Source organism: Oryza brachyantha, chromosome 2 (assembly GCF_000231095.2).
Source record: "Oryza brachyantha chromosome 2, ObraRS2, whole genome shotgun sequence".
NCBI lineage: Eukaryota > Viridiplantae > Streptophyta > Magnoliopsida > Poales > Poaceae > Oryza > Oryza brachyantha.
The window spans coordinates 18,170,968-18,194,374 of NC_023164.2; the positions used below are offsets into that span (position 1 = coordinate 18,170,968).

Here is a 23,407-nt window from a genome sequence, read left to right on the forward strand (position 1 = left end):
ACTGGCCCACTTGTCTGATGTAATGCGAGCGCAACCAATGGCTGAGATTTTGCATCCACTACTGCACAGTGCACATTTTGCACTACAGAATTGCACGAATACACAACCACTCGTGGCATGCCAACGAGCTGCTGAGATTCTCATGGCTAAAGGAACTACATTGAAGAAAGGAAATTTCTATGGTGTTATGGGGTGAAGTCACCAGTAAAGAGTAGAGTATGCATGCTAATGCTACGGTTACTTTCAGCAATGAATAAGAAATATTGTGTTCTTAATAATATACAACTGATAGTCAGATACTGAGGTGATGCGTAACGTTCGTGAGTGTCTGAGTTGCAGCCTTGCAGGGCAAAATATTCATGATAGCCGCAGAAGCTCAAAATTTCGGTAGCCCTCGGAACGAACTTCAGGCAGCCGCGGTATTATTTATCATGTTCCTCAAGTCGATGAATTGGCTGCTACACATTTACAACCGTCTATTTCTGTAGGCATCTAGCAAAAAAGACATTAGCCCCGTAAAAATGGCTACTAGTCTAGCAACGAGAAGACTGGAATTCCCTTTGAGTTGAAACTTGCGCATTTCACAAGTAGTTCCTGTCCGACCTCAAAAGTATTGCGTCCATTTTCCTGCAAATATTTCCAATGTCAGTGCCAATGGAATTAAAATACATATCTACATTGTTATGTAAAGTTTGTTTTTCATACAAAAGAATGACAAACAATGTGAAGTAATTGATGACGATATTGCAAAATTCCATTGGAAATCAACTTGCTCGCTAGAGAGCTTGGGGTCTGGAATTACCTCAAATTTATGCATTCCACGTACTCCATCACTCAACTCAAGTACTAATCCATAGGCTCGTATCTGATAGACCTTTGCTGTAACCACGTCACCCAGCTTCATGGACCCAGACCTAAAGTTTGAGGGACTCGAATAGTTCTGGACGCTGCTTTTATTTTGTTCTGGAACGGTGTCCAGCTCCAGCCCATCACTTGCAGAGTCCTCAGCCTTTTCTTTCTTATTTTTCTTGGCATTTAATGCACCTGAAGTTTTCTTAGCAGTAGTTCTCTTAACTTCCTGCCTTTCGCTGGCTGGTTTAGATGGTTTAGGTGATGACTTGGCCATCTTTGGACGCTTCTTCGTAGGACCATTTGCAGCCTCTTGCGCATCACATTCAGCAGCACTTCGAATTATAACTGCAGGAGTAGAACACTCAGGTGTCTCCTCCATCATGTTATCTTCATCTTTGCTGACGGATGGTTCACAATCAGCACCCCTGCTGGGCATGTTCTCTACAGCCGTCCAGCCAACAATTTCTTGACTTGGCAAAGGATCAGTATGATTACTTGCTAAATCTTTCTTTTTATGGGGGTGGGGCAGGGTAGCTTTAAGAGAGAGTTTAATGTTACCCCTGACATCCTGTCCAATGCATGTCAATGAGAGCACTTGGCCAACAGATACAACATCTGAAACTTTAGACACCTGCAGGCAAAAGGGAAATAAATTGAAATACATAAATAATAATTATTATAACTGATTAAAAGCGGGTTAATCAGCATTTAGCCAGTATGCATGCAATGAACTAATGGATCACTTATACAGTGTAAATCACAACTGAACTTGTAGCTTAAGTTAAGGGTGTTTGGTTAGAGAAATAGCCTCATATCACATGGGTGGTTCCTATGGCATAATCTCATTGGTCATCAACCACCGTGAGGATAATGTATCAACTCACCCATAAAACCAGCTCTATCGTGACTAACAATGTGGAGGGGGATGATAATGACCATTCATGAATATCATGCCTCAAACTAGGTTAACCCATTCCCCTCTCTCTCTCTCTCTCTCTCTCTCTCTCTCTCTCTCTCTCAAACAAAAAGTGTATAGGAACTTTTCCCATTGATAACAAATCAAATCGTGTTCAGTGGGAACTGTAATCATGTACTGGCACAAATTTGATATCATTGAATAACCTAAGATACCTTACTAAATAAAACACACGATAATAATCAATATATTCCATACAGTGAGAGTTTCAAAAGAAAAAAATACCGGTTCATGTGACAACTCAGAAATATGAAGTAGACCATGCTGTCCACCGTTGAATTCCACAAAAGCACCATACTCCTTTATTGAGGAAACAACTCCTTTGTACGCTCTGCCAATTTCAATTTCACGGCCCACAAGAAATTCAATCTGTAATGAGGTAGAAATTAGAATAATCTTGTTCTTCCTACCAAGAACTCCGTGTTGTACTCACATTTCAAATCTTATAGAACTGAATATCATGTATGAAGTGCAGGAAACGATCAGACCCTTTAAGCACTATCATAATTGGTTTAAATAGCATGTCATCGTTTTGTTGAGACATACCTTTTCAAGAGCCTTATCCATAATCGGTTGGGTTTTTGCTACAATAGTGACTGTACCATCACTAACAGATACCCGTGCACCTTGAGAATATGGAAGATAGGAGTTAACAACAGAACTGGTTGAGAAAATGTGAAGAATATACAGTGCATTGTATGTTCATGCATTCAAATATACAAGTTATCAAACAGAAACTAGTGATGAAACATGTCTGTAGTCAATATCTTGAAAACTATTTGAACCTCAACAGAGATTTTTACTACTGGGTTCTCACACAGACGTGTAGATTTAGAACCTACATAAGCAAGGCCGAGAATAGAGAAATAAAATATGAATGCTTGGTGGAGAAATGAAACTCTACCAATGTCTTATTCATGCTGCTGTGCAAAAGAAGGAAACTCATGAAGTTTTGAAAGAGAAAGACACAAAGTTGCAAAAATTTGATGTTAATAACTTAATATAGATTAACCAAGTGAAATTTCGATCCTTACATATATCCATATGTTATTCTTCATCTAGACAGCGTTACAATTTCTAGTTTTGCTTCAAGCAAATCATCTATTCATTATTTTATTTTATTTTTTGAAAAAGGTACAGTCCAAGCACTGAAACACTTACATCAGCAATCTGCAAAAAATTTATGGCTTAAAGGTACAACAGACAATAGTCAGGATCTCCACAAGCAACTTTGATCTATCACTCTAGTGAAATGGCATGTATCTTTACTTTTTATAAGAGGGATTTGGGCTATCCTATATCTATCCCCCACTGCATCTTTTGAGGCTACAAAATAAAGCACTTATGTGCATCTTTAGTAAGATGTTTATAAAAAAAACAAGGCATATTTGCACAAGATATGGCAATACATAGATGGTTGATTAGTATCATTTAGTCAAATATATAATATTTAGATTTAGCATAAATACCTATTTTTTGCATTATATATTTTAGATTATACTCCCTCCATATGCAAATGTTTGACGTTGGCGTCAAACAAAAAAGTTGGGAGGGAGTAGCATACTTATTAGTGATTCCTTCCAATGTGCAGGCATGATGCTAGTAATTTCTTGAAGTTAAATCCAGGGTCTTGATACCTGTTTCTTGCTCAACCTTTTTCCTGTGGAAAAGAAGTTTTCTAAGAGAATCACTGCTGAAGCTCAGTGTAGCTGCAAATGGAAGGCCAATTCTGGTGTTGTGATATCAAGCTAACTTTGAAAAAGTTTCCTTAAAGAACTAAACTAAAAGTGCACCAACAAACCTAATCGAGGGGAACTTCCATCATTGATAGCACGTGCAGAACTTATTTCCTGGTCCATATGGTCAAGGATTTGATTTCGAGCCTTTCTTGCAGGTTCCAAACTTTCACATATTATGTCCAACGGTATTCCGGCAGGTTTTATATCCAGTTGAATAGCAGTAATACCTTTCCTTGTTCCTGCAATTTTGAAGTCCATGTCACCCAAGTGATCTTCAAGACCCTGGAAAACAACAATGACCATGTTCAGTTCAGTATCAAACAAAATATAGAGTTCGATGAAAAACGCATAGTTCTTTGAGGAGTTAACAGTAGAATGGTATGAATATATACTTACTAAAATATCCGTCAATATGCGATAACTAGAAATATCTCCAGTTGTCGGGTCCACTTCACTGACAAGACCCACAGAAACACCAGCAACATGTTCCCTTACAGGTATTCCAGCATCCATTAAAGCCATACTTCCTGTCAGTTGCCATTCAGAAATGAATGAACAAAAAAATTAAGAAATAAATCAATGTTTATACACCTTGACACTAAAGGGAATTTATATAAATATGCATAAGTAGAATCTTCTGGGCGTAGAAATGATAAAGGCATAACAGAGAATGGCTATCTTGGATTTTCAATAGATAAAAGACACAGACCCTTCCTCTATTCCAAATAGTTGCAGTTTATAGCCTTTCAAACTAAGGCTTCTGCAAATAAGCGAATGAGAATGTATTGCCAAATTAGGCTAGTTGCTGCCAGCTAAAAGAAATATAGTTCTTTTAGAGAGAAAAAAAAGGATATAACAGAATTTAATGACCAATGATACCTCTTTAAACCATGGCTGAAAATCATAATTATTTGTTTCAACTTTGAAGTACAGTAGGGCCATTAGAAGAGACAAACGATGTATACCTCCACATATTGATGCCATTGATGTTGAACCATCAGAAGCCATGACTTCTGAATTTACCCGAACAGTATATGGAAATTCACTTTCTGGGGGAAGTACAGCGAGCAATGCCTTCTCTGCAAGTGTGCCTGAAAGGTGGTACAAAATAAATAGTTGTGCAGGTGATAACCATTTTGCTTCGCAAAATTACAATGCACAAGAAGATTGGAATTTAAGAAGCAGCATGTAAGGGAAGAGCATCAATGATGAGTCTAGATATTACACTTAGTCACCTGCTTTCAGCAAATTGCAACACTGCAATAACTCACAACACAGACCAAATGCTTAAGCTTTCAACCATGCTTTGCTACACTTCCCTAGCCTTCTATACTAACACCATTACAACCATTGAAAACCTCATTGAGGTCGAAAGAATGGTCCCTCGCGTTTGTCAATTTTTAAAGAGAACTACTTTTTTTGCCATCTAAATGTAAAGTTGTTGTTACTTGCCAAGGATGCCCTTTCTTCATTTTTCAACACACTCTCCTACTGAGTATAAATACCCATGTTAGACTAATCGCATCGTACTGATTGACCTCGACAATCCAAACATGTCCTTATTTGTTTGTCTGATACAGGGTAATTAACTCACTAGCTCCTATAATCTGCACATAAACAAGACAGCATACCATGTCCAACTTCACGTCGATTCAAGCCCCCACGTTTCGCAACTTCATTTATTGAAAATGGTGGAAAGCTGTAGTGAAGCATGAAGCGCTTTGTTGGAGGACCAACAATTGAATCCAATCGCTGAGCATCACCAGGAGCACCCAGGGTAACTGTACATAAAACCTACAAATAAAGTAGTCCATGTGTGTTATCACTTTACTGGGAAAATAATATTGCAATGTTCCTTCAGTTTAGCTGTCTCTCTGGGTGTGTGTGCATGTGTATGTGTGTGTGTGAGAGAGAGAGAGAACCTGTGTATCTCCACGTGAAAACAGGGCAGAACCATGCAATATTGGATATGTGCTGGACTCACAGTACAGTGGTCTAACTTGATCAAGTTGCCTACCATCAACTCTAAGTCCTTTCTCAATTATCCTTTTGCGTATGACCTGCACAAAAGATGGGCACAACTCCCTCCCTGTCAGCTTAAATAACCCAAGTGACTATATATAAGAAAATAACACTGAATGAGGTAGTATCAGGTTTTTGTCGATGATAAAAGATATCTGGTACATCTGATCCACCAATAAATTATGTGGATTGTGTAAATCTTGACTCAGTGCAAAACTGGTATACAAAGAGATTTGATATAGACTAATATGCTGGATATATAAGTTACAGACTTGCCAAATTTTAAGATTTCTGCTAAAATCATAAAGAAATCAAAGGGCTCTGTCATTACTATTACATGTATGTTGTTCCAGTATACAGATAGCATTACCAGGTCTGTCCAGACTTGCAAGTTTTGATGCATTTAAATTAGATGTGGTAAGCAAAAGGCCAAAAGCATAACTATGTAATGACATCATGACCTTTAGAGGTTACCCTCAGCCATCTGGTATTGCAAAATCAGGATATCTCTTGGCCATATATTTGTAATAAGTTGACAACATGTATACATTTGATGATCATCAATTGCTAAAATACTTTTCCCTCCATTTGCAAGAGTTTACCAAAGAAATCAAAGTGCACTACCTGTTTTCTCACTGTATCAACTGCCTTGTGAAGAAATTTCAAGCTGTCCTCATCGCATTCTTCTTCAAGCTTTGCTTTCACAGTTTGTGTGATATTTTCCAAGGCTTCTCCTCGTTCAAACTGCAGATAGTATGTTTTGAAGAAAAAAAGGAAAGTTTGAAATATGTTACATGTAGCTTGTCAAACAAAAAGACAGACAATAGAAAACCAATAGTGATGGCACAAATTCATATGAAATGGTCATCATCAAGCATTTTAGATCCCCTCCACATATTAGAAAGGAAGAGTACAGATAACATATAAATATATAATCACCTTGCCGTATGTTGAATCTGTGAAGACTTCTTCAATGGGTGCTTCTGATAATGTTCTAATTTTCTCATAGGATTTATCTGAAATCAATGAGATTTTGTACTCTTTCTTCAATTTGCCAGCTCGCTTAGCCAATCTAATTTGAGGATCAATGCACTTAATTGCCTGAGCATCATAACCGATTCATGAGTATATACTTACAATACAGCAATAGTAGTACAAAGATAAAATAATACCTCAGCATGTGCAAGCTTCATTCCTGCTTGAAGATCCCTTTCAGTTATCTCACGAGCTTGCACATCTATCATTAATGTTTTATCACGAGAACACGCATAAACAAGGTTGAGGTCACTCAAACCTAACTGCAAGGCATCATTAAAGTAATGTAAATACAACATGAAAGCTGAAAAAAAATTCTAGCATTGTGGACCACATTTGAACCATATAGGCTGATGGAGCTGGCCATGGTACACAAAAATGACAAAAGGGAATCAAATAGAAAACGATATCCTTGTAACTGGAGCAGGGCAAATACCAATAAGCGATACTGAATACTCCTGAGATATATCATTTCCCCAAACCATACATTCCACAACAGCATGGGAACAATTTATGGAGGATAGATCAGTATAATTCCATGTGGTAGTAGTCAATCAATATATACCTCATCCACTGTTGGGTTAAGCACAAACTTCCCGTCAATTCTTCCAACACGTATTACTCCGATTGGCCCATTCCAAGGTATATCGGATAGCATTAATGCAGCTGAAGATGCATTTGCAGCCATCACATCTGGGTCTTGCTTTCCATCTGACGATATAACATTTACCGTGATCTAGAAAAGTAGGATGTAACTTGGTAAATAAGTTATAAGGATTTTACAAAAAAAAATACATTTAAGAACCAAATAATAGCAGCAATCATTACCTGGACTTCATGGTAAAATCCAGAAGGAAACAATGGCCGTATTGGTCGATCGATTATACGCCCACATAGAAGTTCCCTTTCCTTAGGGGCACCTTCCCTGCGCATATATGTTGTCGGAATAACACCTTGGGCATATTGTTTCTCTTGATAATCAACCTACAAACACAAATAAATCATAAATATCTATTAGGACGCAGAGCAAAATGGAGCTAAAAAGATGCACAAGCAGAAGACAAGTGATGCATTTAAAATGTGAACAAGCGAATATTTATTTTTCAACTTTTGAGTTCAGCATTTCCTCAAATAAGTTATATAAATAAATGGAAGTTATGGGTGCGTATCAGCAGCTATAAGGATGGCCCAGGAACCACCAAAGCTTTTGCGTTTGCATTACATTTCAAACTAAACACCGTTCAAACCAATGTCAAGGTTTATAAATGGTATTCAGCATCCGATTTTGACTTCAGCAATCTCATAGATCACCAATTTGATTCTGGACAGAGCGATCATTAGCCAAATTAATTCGAAAACTGCAAACCAGAACATGATTGTGAAAGATGCCCCCATCATATTCAACGGTTTCTAAACTCCACATAGACAAGTTGGGGGAAATGATCCGTACGGTCAGAGGGAGGAAATCCCGGACGGGCTCGGAGGACTTGGCGGCGGCTACGGTGGAGAGGACGTGGGTATCGTCCATGGAGATCACGACGGAGCCGTTCGCGAAGCGAGCCATCTTGCCGGTCTCGAAGGATATGACGCGACCTCCAACCTCGAACTCATCGCGGAAGCTCTCCAGCACCTTCCGACCCGGCGGCGGCGGCGGCGGCGCGTCCGCCTGCGGGACCTCCTCGGCCGCGCCGGAGAGGAACGCCGCGCGGCCTCCCGGAACGGCGAGCGGCGCGGGGAGGCGGATGCGGTGGCGGCCTCGCGCGAGGAGCCGGAGGGAGGCCACCGCCATCGACATGGTGGTGGCGCGCCGTTGGCCGCAGGGGGTTGGGGGGGGGAGAGAGTGGGGTTTGGTTTAGGGTTTAAGCGAGGGCGAAACGACGTCTTGTGGGAGTGCCTTCTTTTACACTGTTACTGTGGGCCCACGTGTCAGTGGGAGAATCGGCCGAGCCTTCTCCACTGCTCTCCTTACCGCCATCTGAACTGTCCATGAGAAGATCGACGGCTGGGATTCTCCGAGAAGCCAGGCTGCGTGCCCCCAGTCCGCGCCACCGAGCGTCGAGCGCGGGAATGGAGCACAAGACAGTACTACCTCCGTCTGGAATTTTGACATTTTTATTTTTTTGAAAACTTATTTTATAAATATACCCTAAAAAATTTTATTGTACAAATGGACTTTTTGACCGTGCCAATGTCATTGGCGCCATCGTTGTATAGGACGGTGCCAATGACATTGGTGTTGTCCTATACATCGACGGTGACTTGGCGCGGTCAAAAAGTTCTATTTATGCAATAAGTTTTTTAGAGGTCTATTTATAAAATAAGTTTTTTAAAAAGACCAAAATATGAAAATTGCAGACCTTCGTTTCATATTATGAGGGTATGTTCAATGTTAGAGCCCATAGTGGGCTCTATCTCAAGCCACGTCAGCAGAAAAAACTTCTCATATAAAGGACAGTCTCTCAAGTTGACTCTTCATAATTACAGACTAATTAATTTTTTGTTTGCATTCCATTCGATTAGCACTTCTGATTAGAGTCAGCACACGTACAAAGCAGATATTCTGGTTGTCTCCTCGTTTATACGCCAAGAGCTGATGTTTTGCTAACTCCATGCAAAACAACCACTTTTCTCTCTTCTATCCTCTCTCTTCCATGTCAGCGAGCATGCAGCGATAGAGACAGCAATAAGGGGCCTTTGTACGTGCGCTAAGTCTTTTAGCGAGCTAGAAAGACTTATATTACGAAACGGAGAGAGTAGTAGGTACTGGAGCGGCCGAGCGGGCCGATCCAAGATGGGCAGAGGCCGCCGGCGGTAGTACACTGGTACTAGTCCGGTACGGGCATTTAACTTTTCGTCACTCTTACAAATGGCACCTAATAGATTTATCACCCTCTGTCTATGACATATGGGTCCTCATGTGTATGACATGTGTGTCCAATGACAAATATGTTAACACCATTTGTAAGAGTGGCAAAAAGTTAACCGTGGGCCACGGCGAGCCGAGGCTGAGAGCTACCCTCTCGAATCTGGATGGAGGAGGAGGCGTCCCCCGCAGATCCAATAATCGCTTCTACTGCGTTCATCAAGTTAGATTATTTTTATATTTTTCTCGATATTTATGTGCACGATTCCATATATTTTAAAAAATCTCTATATAAAAGTTTATTATCTTACCTTTATAAAATAGATTTTTACTTTGTACTACCTCTGTTTCATATTGTAAGACTTTCTAGCTTTGTCTAAATTCATCAATTGATGAATGTATATAATTTACATATATGTCTAGATTCATTATCATTTATATGAATCTAGCTAAGGCTAGAAAGTCTTATATTGTGAAACGTAGAGATAGTACTTAATTTCATCATTTACATCATTTAATATCTATCAAAAAATCATACGATCTTTGATCTTTCATCTAATTTTGTAAAAGAGCACGGTCACCTCATGTGTCTTCTAAATATGTTGGAGAGTAGAGATGAGAGGAATACTAGGTAACGTGGATCTCAGGGCCGTATATGTAGGAGTACATGAGAGAAGAGTGAAAACAACGTATAAGCAAACGAACCAATAATCTGTGAGTAAGTTTTTTATATCTAATCACAACTTAAAAGTGAATGCTGAAAAATAACTACAAAGTTTGGGACTAGCAATACCATAACTACCCCCATGTTTGATTGGGTTCTGCTTGGCTTCCTCTCCTATAAATTACAAGAAATATTAATGCAATATTTTTAGTATAAATCTTAATGCAATGAATTTTGAGTAAGTGTACTTGCCTTTTCTTGGCTCTATTCAGTGCACACTTGCTATCAATGGGCATGGGTCAACCCATGGATAATTTAGGTTCAGCTATAGTTTAACAAAATGAAATAAGTTTCACCACAAAAAAAATTTAGTTTATTTAGTTGAACTAGAGTCGACCTTAAAATACACGCGAATCGACCCACAGTCATCCCTAACACTTGTAGATAGTTTGAGTATGACCAAGTTCTCCACATCCCTTGCACCTTCTCTTGCTGGTACATCATCATTCACAAGTATTGTTGCCCCACCGATATCTTCACTAGCATCACCCACACCATCACCACCACCAACAGCTTCAGTGCCATCACTGCCAGCAACTTATCTAGCCATCTCGACTTGCTCATCCTTATCCATTAAACCCAATAATTTGTAGAATTTATCGTCCCTAGTGATATCTAACCGCCATTCAACATTGCTTCAAGCAAGAATCTCTAGCCTATCCCAATCCACAACATAGGTAGCGACATATGGGGCATCAACAAGAAGGAATGCAATTGGTTCCACTACCCCATCAGAAAAATCAAGGAAAACAAATTCACCACCAAGATCAGGCTCAATTGTCGAATTAGTAGGTTCTGACACACTTAAGCTAAGTGCAGGCTCCTAGTCGAGCTTGAAGAAATAAAAGGAGGTTGATTGTTAGAGTACTCTCTAACTGATTCTAACCACTCGCAAACACAAACACACACATAAAACAATTTCAAAACCCCAGATAGAATAATCGATAGATGAACTTTACCTTGCCATTAGCTCATGTCAAGTGCAATCCATCGCCACTATGCTCCTAGCTCCCACGTGATAGCACCATTCGGTGCCAACGACTTTGACGATGACGTTGGACTTGGCGACGATGATGACCTTGGAGAACCGGCAAGCTTTTACCAAGAGGGAGGAGCGGCTAGATTTGGATCCCCTTTATCTCTTTACTCGGCTAGAATAAACAACTTGAAGGGGACATTTTGGCCAGCCCAAGTGCGAAAAACAGTGAAAATTAAGGGTGAGATCGTTTGTCTTTTTTAAGGCATATTTGGAAACAAAAAATAATTTATGAATAAAACTTTTATATGCATGTTCTTAATGATTAAAGGCCAATACTAAAAATAAACTATGATGAAAAAGACACCAAAATAAACTCCTAATTTAAGGTTTAAAAATACAAATATTGGCTTTTAAGTATAAACAGAAGTGAAAAAGATGAGGTTGTAAGTGAAATGGCGAAATTGGCAAAGTATCAAGTTGGCATCGGTTAGGAGCGGCTATTTTGCTATAGTACATGGTAGTTAGAGTCATGTTAGGATATGATTAATTTGTGTGGACTATTTCCATATCCGTAATTATTCCTAATCTCTCCCGTTTACTCCTAAATATATCGCCCCCGTGGCTCAATATAAGATATCCTAATTACGCAGTATTCCACGCATCACCCCTCAGGCTATAGTGTTGTTGCTCGTGGTCCATCTCCACCGGTTGTTGTAGTGTTGAGAGGTTCCCTCTTCAGTATGGCTTCATCACCGGTTGTCATTCTCCGCATTGGTCATCGTTAGCCGCTCAGGATCTTTTTCATTTACTTCGAGCCTCACCACCACATCTCTAGACTATCACCATTGCCACCCTGGTCTGGTGGTTCACCCACCCCTAATTGTCTATTGAAGTTGTCGTCCAGACCATTGGTCCCACTACGTCGCCTTCGTCAAGCATGCCTCACCAGTGTTGTCGTATCTTCCTCGACTATACTTTGTTTTTCTCCGGTAATTGCGTGTTGCTACGACAATTCTTCGTCTACGTCATTCTCACGCCCCAACCATCTTGGAGGCCTTATGTGCTAGTCTCCTCTAACATTGGCATGTGGTGGTCTCCTACCTTCGCTCACACAATATTGGCAACATCGTTGCGCTTATTCGTTCCAAGTGGTTCATAGGTATGGCAAACCTGTCATAATGTCTTGTACTCCACGATTCGACAACATCAACACTTCAGCGTCATCTTCCTCAATGACTGTCGACACTTCAGTGTCATCTTCCTCAATGATTATCGACACTTCAGCGTCATCTTCCTCAATGGCTGCCGCGATCACATCACTGTCATCGTCTTCAGCACGTCCTCACCTACGACCACTCTGTGGCACGCCTTACGGCTCGGCTACCTCGACATCAGCTTCATTGATCGTGGCTCCCTTGCATCCTTCACTTATGCTAATTTGACTATGGCATAAAGGGCTATCATCCATGTTAAGCACTCTTGTCAGTTTCTTCTCCAGTCTAAGTGTTAGGGTATACGGTAGTTGGAGTCATATTAGCATAAGATTGATTTATGCGAACTCTTCCATACGCGTAATCATTCTTTATCTTCTTCCAGTTGCCTACTTGATCATAGGTGTTTTTAAGCATTCATTTGTTCTCATTCCTGATATTTTATTTGTGCTAAAAGAATTCGTGGTGTTTGCAATATGTATTTCAAAGTATTACATGAAACGGAAGCAAGCATCAATTCATGATCAAAATTATTATATGAGGCGAGCCTGCTTATCTGAGACACTCGGTCAAACTGTTGGGTTGTACGGCTGTACTAGTTCACCGATCATTTGGGTCCAGAGGGCTTAAAAATCGTAATTCACTCAGTATATTATATTTTTATGTGGCATGAAAGTACTACAGCAATACAACATGAAATAATGATGAGAACACATGTTGCTCTGAGTCGGAGAATAGTCAGTTATCCTATACTGTCAGAGAACAAATGATGTACTCTCTTCATTCGTAATTCATGTTATTTCAAGTTTTTATCTTATCTAGATTATTTCATGAATCAATATATATATATATATGTTATATATATATATAATTTATTAATATCTATGTAGATTATGGGAGGGTCATAGAAAATCTTATAATATGTAAGAGATGTAGCAGTATTATAGAAGGAGCAGAAGAAGCATCTTTATAATTATTTTAGTAAGTTCTTGGATCTCAAAATTTTTAACTCAGGAGATCGGTAGGTTTAGAACATTGGATAAGTTTGGCCAAGCCTTTACGAGTCATCCACTCATCCCATCAAAGTTTTTCTTGTCAAATTTAATTCATGGATTTATTGTGTTCTCTTTGAACTATATGTAACCTGCGGTTTGAGTTTGATCATTGGTTATTGTTGAGATCAATTCTCCCAAAAAAAGGATAAAAATGTTTAATTCTAAGCTTTTAAAAAAACAATTCTAAGTTGTTATTCTCTTCATCCCAAATTGATCATCATATAAGAGAAGAGAGCCTATTATGCATTCGTTGTAGTGTGAAAAAACCTTCGGTTCACACATTAAATAGTTACATACGTCTATCCAATCAACTTTGATGTAATTTACAAATTTAGATTTTGCATGTATATATGCAGCTTGAGATTTATGACTATAGCTTTTTCAATGCTAATTAAATAGATTTTTTTGTCTTTGTATATAAACTTTATATGATGATTAATTTGGAATGGAGAGAGTAATATGTTACTTAAATGACGCCGTACTACTCATTACTCACCTTGAGCATGCTAGGAAAAAACAAATCATTTATTTCTTGTGGGGTAATCATGTCCCTTGAGTGATGTTAGCTAGCTTTAGACTAGTCTTCACCCAGATTGACAGCAATATAAATTGCTGGAAGCGAATGGAAGTTGGGCAATTGCTTTGTGAATTATTGAGACGTTTGTTCTTCATTGAGTGGACTAGTGGGGTATAACAGCAATGTTTTCTGATATCAACCCTGCCTAGAGTGTCCTGGGTAAACTGGGCATGGATCGCAGATTCGCAGACTCTCTTACTAAAAATGTCTGATTGAGTATATGCCTTCCCTTCTTTTGGTGAGAAAAGTCCCTCTCCTTTGTGTTTACTCCCAGCTGGGTAGACGTTGAAACCTTGCCGTCAACTTTGCACTTATATTTCAGTGCTACTTTAACTCTTTTTCAGGCCAGTCTTTTCTGAATGGTATAGTTCGGCTCCCACCGTTTCGTTTTTTTAGGAAAAAATAAAACATCATTTTTCTAATAAAAGTAATCTATGCTAAAAATTTATATGTGTGTTCATAATGGTTCAAAATCAAATGCCGTGAAAATAAACTATGGTGAAAAACCATAAATTCGACTTTCAAAATAAAGTAATTTTACCATCCTTAAAGAGGTACCAAGAGATACCACAGTTTTCTATATAAAATTTGGTAAGTACCTTAGATACTAAAAGATACCAAATTTTACGTAGAAAAGAATGGTACCTCATGGTAACTACTTAAGGATGAAAAAAAAAGTCTTCAAAATATGTTTTAAAATTTAAATTTTGACTTATCAGCAGTTGCATAAGCGAAATGATAGGAGCCATCATCCATAGGTCAAGTTTGGACAAGATTTGAAATTTTTTGTAGCAGCATGTTCTGGTTTGTACAAACAAACAAAAAATCATCCAATACACACAGCTAGAGGTGGATAATATCAGTTCAAAGGCCACTGAATGTGTGCCACTATGTTGATGCTTTGTCTGTTGGTCATGGGTGAGGCAAAGGACTTGTTAGACGTTAGTGCTTCTCATCAGGGGGTGAGGGTAGTGTGATGGAGTAGCGTGTCTGATGGCAATGAATGGTTGCACTCGCAACAGGGAATTTTTCACTTGCTCTCTAGCTCATCCACCAGTACCCCCCAAAAAAAAGAGTGAGGAAAAGCAGGCCTAGATTGTTTTGTAGGGCCGATTTCTGTTGCTGGACCAAATGCCCACAATTGGTGGTGTTGATTTCCTCTCTTTTTTTGTGGGAGCAATGACACATACTCTATGCATAGTACTCCTATATTCTCCTCCCTTTAATCTTACGTATAATCTTTTCGGTTATACTTATACTTTTAAATCAAAATTTAATTTTTTATTATAATTTATTTTTTAGTTTTGTCTTTTAAATCACAAGAATATATATATATGTTTTATTTATAAATTATGTTTTGTTTGTAAATATACTTTTGATTTTCCCTTAAAAAACCCAAACAATCACTACTTAATTTGTTTGGTACCAAAGCTGGATTACCAAGTCAATCTACAACCTTGTTGCCTCATAGGGTTACATCGTCGGCAGTCAGATTTTAAAAGTTGATAAACTTTGTTAGCATGAGTTAGTGGATGAACAGGAAGGCTGCGTTGCTCCAAACTCCATATTATGAATATGCGCATCTCGAAAAGGGAGATTGCTTCTTTAGCTTTTATGTAAAGAATTGTCCTCTTATCTTTCTATCACGGATCTGTAGATTTGGTTGCTCAGTGAAGGCTGATTAGGCTCTGTTTGTTGGTAAACATCTGTTGGCTGGGTAAAATTGCTCCGGGTTAGTCGTGAATTACTGAATTGCTTAGCTTGTAAGTAACTGGTTAGCTACAAGAACTTATGCTTCTGAACTTTTCCCGGCAAGCATGACTATTGGTCAGCAGCTGCTAACAGATTGGTAAAAAATGACAAATCAATTGAGGTATAGAGGTTGTCTAAACTTTTACTAACATTGATGCCTCTGGTACACTAACTGGATGACAGAAAATGTTTGAATGTCCCACTTAAATAGGTAGGAGTGAATGTGATAGCTTGACTATTATATCTACATTTAGTAGGTTTGTTTGGAAGCTCGAGAAGTAGGATAGGAACGAAGAATTGTCAACAGAAGAAGTGCAGCATATCATTGTTTGAGACATTAGGCATTCAATAAAATAAATGAATAAATAAATGCACTGAACACAGTAAACTTTGTTTTCACCTTTCACTGCCCTTCTTTCCCACTGACTAAAAGCACACCACACTAGCCTCTTTAAAATGCCACCATGCCAGTTCTTGGCTCACTCACTAGACTCCCCTAACTTTTGCTGCATCAACAGCTGCGCACTTGCAACTTCAACCCAGGTACGAAAGAATCCCTCATGGCTCTTAACTTCATGACCTGATTTTTTCTCTTCTGAAGACTCTTGAATTCTTTGCCTCCACAGATCATGGTGGGCGAATGGCAGGATCATCTTCATGGTTCTTGAGATCAGGAGCAGCATATGCAGCATGAGGATGGAGAAAAATGGCTGGGCTGTTCCTTCTCCTCCTCCTCCTCCTCCTCCCCAAGAACTCCTCAGTTTGTCCATGCCTTTCATGGGCTAATTCCCTGGACTCCAGAATCTCTGGGTGGGTGGGCTTAGGGAGGTATGAAACAAACCGGCAAGTCATAAATCGGCAATGGTGAGCTCCGGCAGGAGTCTACTCCTCAGTTACCAAATTTATTTTCATTCCCTTGTAACCTCTATTCCAGTTGTTTCTACTTTCTGTTGTTCCCTCTTACAAAGGCCATTCCAATTGCATCTTGTGGAAGCAGACAAAATGTTGTCTCGGTGTAGTATTGTTTTGTGGAGTCAATAGTTGCGTGTATGTTGCTTGGGAACACTTTATTGTGAGATGCTCATATGAGGTCGGTAGTGGAAGTACCTAAGGCCATTCTGTTTCTCTGCAGCTCAGTCATAAATGTGTTGCTCTGTGATATAGCAAGAACAAGAAGAACATGTATCAAATGTGATCTTCTAGAGTACTGCACAATCAGTACTGCAGAGGATCTGAACTCAACATGTATGTGTTGCAGAGGATCTGAACTCAACATATATGTGTTGAATACATGAATCTACAAACATCTGAGCAGGTACTGAGACTGAAGCACTGCAGTTGCTGAGTTGCACACTTGCATCTTGGGTCATTCGTGCAAACTGAAGCTGCCAAGGCACTTGCTGCATACTGCTGCCTAGCAGCACAGATTTCCAGCAGATGTCCAAAAAAGCTTCCATAAACATGAATAGACAACCAAAAAAGGACTTGTGATGCTGGAGACACTTTACTCCAGACTTTTCTTTGGAGATTTAAAGTGCCCAGGAAAGATAGCATCCTTGTTTGGTCATCTTTGACGTATCAACGCTGCCATTGCACTGAACTACTGAAGAGGTACGAGCTTTGCTCCGCGAGGTACTAGTACAGTGAGGTTAGTATTAAAATTTTAGTAATGATAGATCGAATGGTTACGATTGCATACTACCTCGAGATACCGACTTGATAGTGGGTGGATAACACGAGTGATCACTATCTCACAGTACTAGCACCTCGCAGTATAAAAGGAAATACTAAGAGCAAAGCTCATATAGTACATGTCATTCTGTTTATCTACAGCTCGGTCACAAAAACGTGCTGCCTTCTGATGAAAATAAGAAGAAAAAACATGTAATGTACAAACTTCTAACCAGGTAGTGAAAATCGCTGTCTGAATACTGAAGACTGCGGATGTACCATACGTCCTACTCAGTACTATCTCCCTTCCAGGCTCTATAATCATGAAAATCAGCACATAATTGTTTCCAATGTGGTACAATATTTAAATCTTATAAATGAGTATATTTTGGTACGAAGGGAGTGAGTATTCTTGCATGCTGAAGCTGTCAAAGTACTAACAGTATATACTACTATTAGGTGCTGGTACCAGAGTACAAATTTGCAGCAGATGTCTAGACTTTTCTTGGGAGCCTAAGGGGTTGTTTAGTTTGAAAAAAAAATTTAAAAAAAACATCACATCAAACCTTTAAACACATATTTGAAGTATTAAACTTAGCCTAATTACAAAACAAATTTCAGATTCCGCTTGGAAACCGCGAGACGAATCTTTTGAGTCTAATTAATCCATCATTAGCACATGTTGGTTACTGTAGCACTTATGGTTAATCACGTCATAATTAGAATCAAAAAGGCGTCTCACTATTTCCTCCACAACTGTATAATTAATTTTAATGTTTATATATATTTAATACTTTATTTAGAAGTTCAAAAATTTAATGTGATGTTTTGGAAAAAAATTTTGGGAACTAAATAGCCCAGTGTTCAGAAAAGATTGGAATACTATGTCCCAGCATGTCTGTTCCATGATACAGTAGTACATTGCTCTGGATTCTCTTCGTGAACGTGAAGTTGCATTACAGTAAGCTGAATGCCAGCCAGCTTCTGGCCGATGGGAATGAAGCAACTCGTCAGAAGCCTTAATGATGACACTCTGCAACAATAACTTATGTCTTATTATAGTTTCTGCTGCAATGCCAAAGTTGCATTACAACAATAATGTTGTTGTAAACCCTGTAGGGGAACGAACTGCAATGCCAAAGTTGTTCAGAATTGGACTTAAATTATAGTTTCTGAAATGAAGATTTTGCTTTTCACCGTTTCAGGTTCCATAGTCCATATAATGCTGCAAGCTGCGTTCGTTTGCAGGATTTTAGATTTTTACGAGTACATTTTTTGTGCTCTTAAATGTTGTATGAAAAACTATAAAAATATATATTTTTTAATTTGTAGTAGTTAATTTAGACACTGTAACCTTAAATAGCTATCACAAAAATTAAATAATATATTATCTATCCTTAAATCTCAGATATATAGTAATCCGAACTAGTTATGCTCAAACTATTAAAGTTACAAACTTAAGAAAGAAAAAAAAAAGGAAAATTCACTTATACTCCATATGTTAAGTGAACCTTCCTTGAACCTTGATCAATTCACGCGAAAAATCCTTCAGAGTTTATGTTAAATAGCATCCTTACTAGAACGACGAAAGATTTTTTGCATGATTCATACAAAAATTCTATAATGAATATCACTTAACCCAAGTTATTATAATCCTTATTATACACAACCGCTAGCATCCTAACTTAGAGTTTATTTGAGAGTTCTTTCACCTAAATTTATTTTTTACATTGACTTTTAGATATATGAGAATGTGTATATAAAAGTTTTACTTATAAATTATTTTTCGTTTAAAAATATGTCGTTTAACCATCATCCCTAGGCTTTTAGCACGTGACATTAATCAATTGTTATTCGATCCACCGTCATTATATATTCCCAAATCATTTATATTTATGAAGCCTTATCCATTGTATGGAAATTTGTAGCCATCTAAGTCAAACCTTTTTTTTGCTTTTATACTCCATCCGTCCAAAAACAATATAATCTTTACTCTCTCTTATTTAATCCAAAATAAGTTAATCTTTAAGTCACGTTGTATTAGAGTTTGTGAAAATAAAGGCTAGATGCAGTAAACATAAGTAAATTGAGAAACAATTCTATTATGATGTATTAGAATGTCTAGGATGGGTGAATAATGAAGAGTTTATTTAGCATCTTCCTTATGCTCATTAACTAAAATTTATTTTTTGGTTTTTTTATCATATTTTATTTTTCAACCATTGCTTTTTATCATTATATATAAAAGTTTTACTTGTAAATTATTTTTAACCATTAATAAGCTATTTGACTTACGCTTAATTTTAAGGAAAAAACGACACTAATCTTGGGATGGAGGGAGTATTACAGTATCAAGTCAAATCGATTAACATTATTTCTAGATGGTTAATCATGTTGATTCAGTATATTTGTCCTGGATCCATCCTATTTGCTTGACCGTCCATTCTTCCCCACACTCGATCGTGGCCGTCCGCTACAGGCCTTCTTCCCCCTCCTACGCAAATCAGCAAATCGTCCCCCGCCGCCGCCGCCCGGTTTCTCCTCCCCTCGCCCCTCCGGTGCTCCCCTTCCTCACGCCGCCACAACTGCAAAAATCTCCAAGCACTACCTCACCTTCCCTCGTCACCGCCTCCGTCCGATCCGCCCCTCGCTCCTCCGGTGCGTGCCTCACGTTGCCCTGTACGCCGGCGACCGCAGTCTCCACATTATCGTGCTGATTTTCGCTGCTGGGGGTGTGCAGGAATCGTCGGGTAGGGGTGGTTGGTTGGTGGAGGAGGAAGAGGAAGACGATGCCGCTGGGACTGATTCTGAGCTCGCTCGGTAGGTCGATGCGGCGGAAGCGGCTGTCCTCGCTCGACATCCTCTCCTCCAAGAGGGCGCCTCGGGATTACTACAAGGGGAAGAACTGCAAGCCCACCGGGTTTCACACCCGCAAAGGTAATGCCCTGCGACGCTTGTGATCTGAATCTAGTCGTCTGTATGGGTCATGCATGCTCTCTCTGCGTATCATCACATATAACATCGCAACCATGATATGCTTGATTGAGAAATTTTGTGATTATGAACCGGATAGTTTACTTAACCGGTGTTGGTGGAGCACGAAATGGTGACAATTGCTAGTCACCACACTATTTTCTCAACCAGAAATCTGGAAGAACCAAGGAGAGGATATTGTTTATGTGAATCAATCGTTATGGGCCAGGGTTTATCTGAGCCATCCGTGCAAGTAATATTCTGCTTACTTTAGATTTGTGAGGTGCTTTCGGTAATGTCAAATATTGCTTCAATAAGAGGTGTGAGTAAGCAAATATAATAAGACCTTAAATATTTAGTGAGTAGCAAATAACATTTCAATTCAACTGGTGCATTTTGATTGGTGGTACAGCCAAGCAGAAATTTTCTCATGGAAAATTGAGAAATGCTTCATCTGTCATAGTTACAAAATGACATTTTATTTCATCTGGTATATAGTCATCCTACAGAATGTAGTAAATCATGTCAATCTGCCCGAAATAATAATAATAATAATAATAAAATAAAAAAAAACTGAAGAGAAGATTCTGTGGTATCGGATTCATCTTGGAAGAAAATATTAGGCAGTATTAAACAAAGAAGACCAAACATATCTGCATACAACAGTTTTACTAGTGCTATTTTCCAATATATTGCAGGATAAGACAAAGATCTGTCAGTGGATATTTTCCATTAATAGAACTTAGCCTTGACTTTTCTATGCGATGCTTGTTTGAACATGTATAAATTTTAGTTTCATTGATTTGTTTGATTTTTATGTGCAAGGATCAAATACTTCTTCATTATATTCCTGTTTTTATTTGATTCAAATACATTTGCTTTAGCTATCATATGATCATTCAACTGATTGTTGTTACTAATGCCCATCCCTCTCTTCATGAGTAAACATCTTACTTGCTTAGTTTAATTTTCAATATTGATGTAATTTCACAGGTGGATATGTCATGGTGGATGAGAAGCTGCCAAGATTTGTGGTCCCTGACTTGACTGATTTCAAGGTAATTAGCATTTTGCTCCAGATATATACTTGCACGGTTAAATTAAATTTAGTGTCAATGCTGTCTCACTGCTATATCCAGTCTGAACTTGCTGGGCAAACTTATAGGAGTAAATGACACCTAACAAGCAGAAAATGGCTAATATAACAATCAAACGTCTCAGATTTCTGTTTGAACTTTGAATCATCCTTCTTAAGAAATGACGGAAATAACTTGCCATGTCCAAATTTTATCGGAAAAGATGGGGACTTCATTTCTTGGGTAATGTGGTGAATTCTGGGTTTACATTTTCGGTAGGGCTCCTGATCCTGACCCACTGCGGTATGACGGAATTTAACGAAAACTGGTGGATTCAGACAAAATTCAAGAAACAAAACTTGAATTTAAATTCCTGAGTTTGCGTGCCAGCCAACGAAATCTTTTTGAAATTATCTAAAAACCAAACAGGATTGTTGAAATTTGTTGAGAGAATGAATTTGGAAGGAAAACAAAAGGTAGAGATAATAAAAAAAATGCTAAATGTGCTATGAGGGGCTCAAACCTGTGACCCTGCGGTGAACAGATATAACTGGGCTATTCCAGCTTTGATGAATGAGCTAAAGCGTGTAGACACTGAATTCTAATCAGATCGAAAGGCATCGTAAAGTTCCAGCAGAAACATATCTTCGGCCAGACCAGTAAGATGGTTTTTGTGAAAACTGACCAGTTTTTTTTGGAAATCTAGTTATGTTGAAACATTTAGCTCAAGAAAGGAAGAGAAACCGATAATGAATGATATATCATGGAATTCTTCTATTTATGTGATTCAAGTGGCCAAGCAACCATCTTTTTCATTTTTTCTTTCCAATTATGGTTGTGTATTTAGTAATAAATTTCCTGTATAAATGACTGCAGTTGAAGCCATACGTATCACAATGTGCCAGGGACATCACGGGGTCATCGACATCCTCCACTTCAGCAGAAACTAAAACTAGTGAAGACAAGAAGTGATCTGTATGGAATTGCTTAGTCATTGTTTGTGTTTTGCAAGAACGCAGAGCAGCTTTTCAGTTATGCTTTTCTTACGGCAAAAACAAGAACTGATCTTAGTGCATGTAGCATTAGCACCTGCAGGCTGCAGCATGTTGACTATCACTTAGCTACATCTTTTCTCTAAGAGATCTTGACAATGGAGCATATATTATCCGAATTCGGTTACATGTTAGCTGTTTTCTGGCTCCAATAAATTTCCATTTCCGGAGGCCTATACTGAGGTGATGCAACTGGTTGAAATATGATGTGATAAAAGTGAGTTTTTGTCATCCAGTAGAAGTGACTAGACTTTACCAATGCTACTCTCTTTTCTGCTCATACATGACCTACCCACTCGCATATCACTGAAAGCAAAGTTGATTGTCTCGTGCTGTCCATTTTATTGGCGCTGAAATTCGTTTATCACAAGGCACAGGCTACAAAACATGTTATGTTTTTGTAAACAAACCCTTAGAAAGTCTTAGGTATGTATGGCGAACTCATCAAAAATCATGCTAGCTTCAAGAAGTGGGCAACAATTTCTATGGTTGCCAAATTTTAGCAAGAACATGTTTCACTTCCCATGATTTTGTTAAATTTCCAAAAAAAGGGAAAAATTACAAGGCTGCAATTATAATTTTATTAAATTAGAAATATGTCATTCTCATCCATGTGTCATTGACTCATGTGTGCCTCGCATGTCAGTGAGATATCAATAACATATTTTTAATTTTGCAAAATCATAATGATAAGGTTGTAAATTTAAAAAAGAAAGAGAGAAAGTTTGTATAATAGCCACACGGCCTATTTAACATCCAATTTCCGGCCCATGAACTCACTCCCGGAGCCTACCTGTCCAGCCACATCTCAGCCCATTAGAGCCTTCGGCCAATTAGGGTTTCTTGCGCG

At 38.6% G+C, this 23,407-nt stretch overlaps 2 protein-coding genes and 1 long non-coding RNA gene across 3 annotated transcripts; 2 read left to right on the plus strand and 1 right to left on the minus strand.

Annotated features, from left to right (window-relative positions):
* Positions 1-47: 47 nt before the first annotated feature.
* LOC102711598 (polyribonucleotide nucleotidyltransferase 2, mitochondrial) lies at positions 48-8,453 on the minus strand. The gene is made up of 16 exons (XM_006648778.3): positions 8,075-8,453; positions 7,453-7,608; positions 7,190-7,360; positions 6,762-6,887; positions 6,529-6,690; positions 6,214-6,333; positions 5,490-5,627; positions 5,199-5,361; positions 4,533-4,658; positions 3,964-4,094; positions 3,630-3,849; positions 3,466-3,537; positions 2,375-2,454; positions 2,054-2,197; positions 803-1,483; positions 48-627 (listed from the first exon to the last, which is right to left on the minus strand). The coding sequence occupies exons 1-16, from the start codon at positions 8,417-8,419 to the stop codon at positions 529-531; spliced, it is 2,934 nt and encodes a 977-aa protein (XP_006648841.2). The 5' UTR covers positions 8,420-8,453; the 3' UTR covers positions 48-528.
* A 7,791-nt stretch (positions 8,454-16,244) lies between these two features.
* LOC102711773 lies at positions 16,245-17,058 on the plus strand. Its single transcript, XR_001549656.1, has 2 exons — positions 16,245-16,328; positions 16,412-17,058. It is a non-coding gene; the product is annotated as an uncharacterized LOC102711773 (long non-coding RNA).
* Positions 17,059-19,958: 2,900 nt separating this feature from the next.
* LOC102711945 (39S ribosomal protein L41-A, mitochondrial-like) lies at positions 19,959-22,706 on the plus strand. The gene is made up of 4 exons (XM_006647459.3): positions 19,959-20,114; positions 20,197-20,393; positions 21,423-21,487; positions 22,382-22,706. The coding sequence occupies exons 2-4, from the start codon at positions 20,246-20,248 to the stop codon at positions 22,475-22,477; spliced, it is 309 nt and encodes a 102-aa protein (XP_006647522.1). The 5' UTR covers positions 19,959-20,114; positions 20,197-20,245; the 3' UTR covers positions 22,478-22,706.
* Positions 22,707-23,407: the final 701 nt, after the last annotated feature.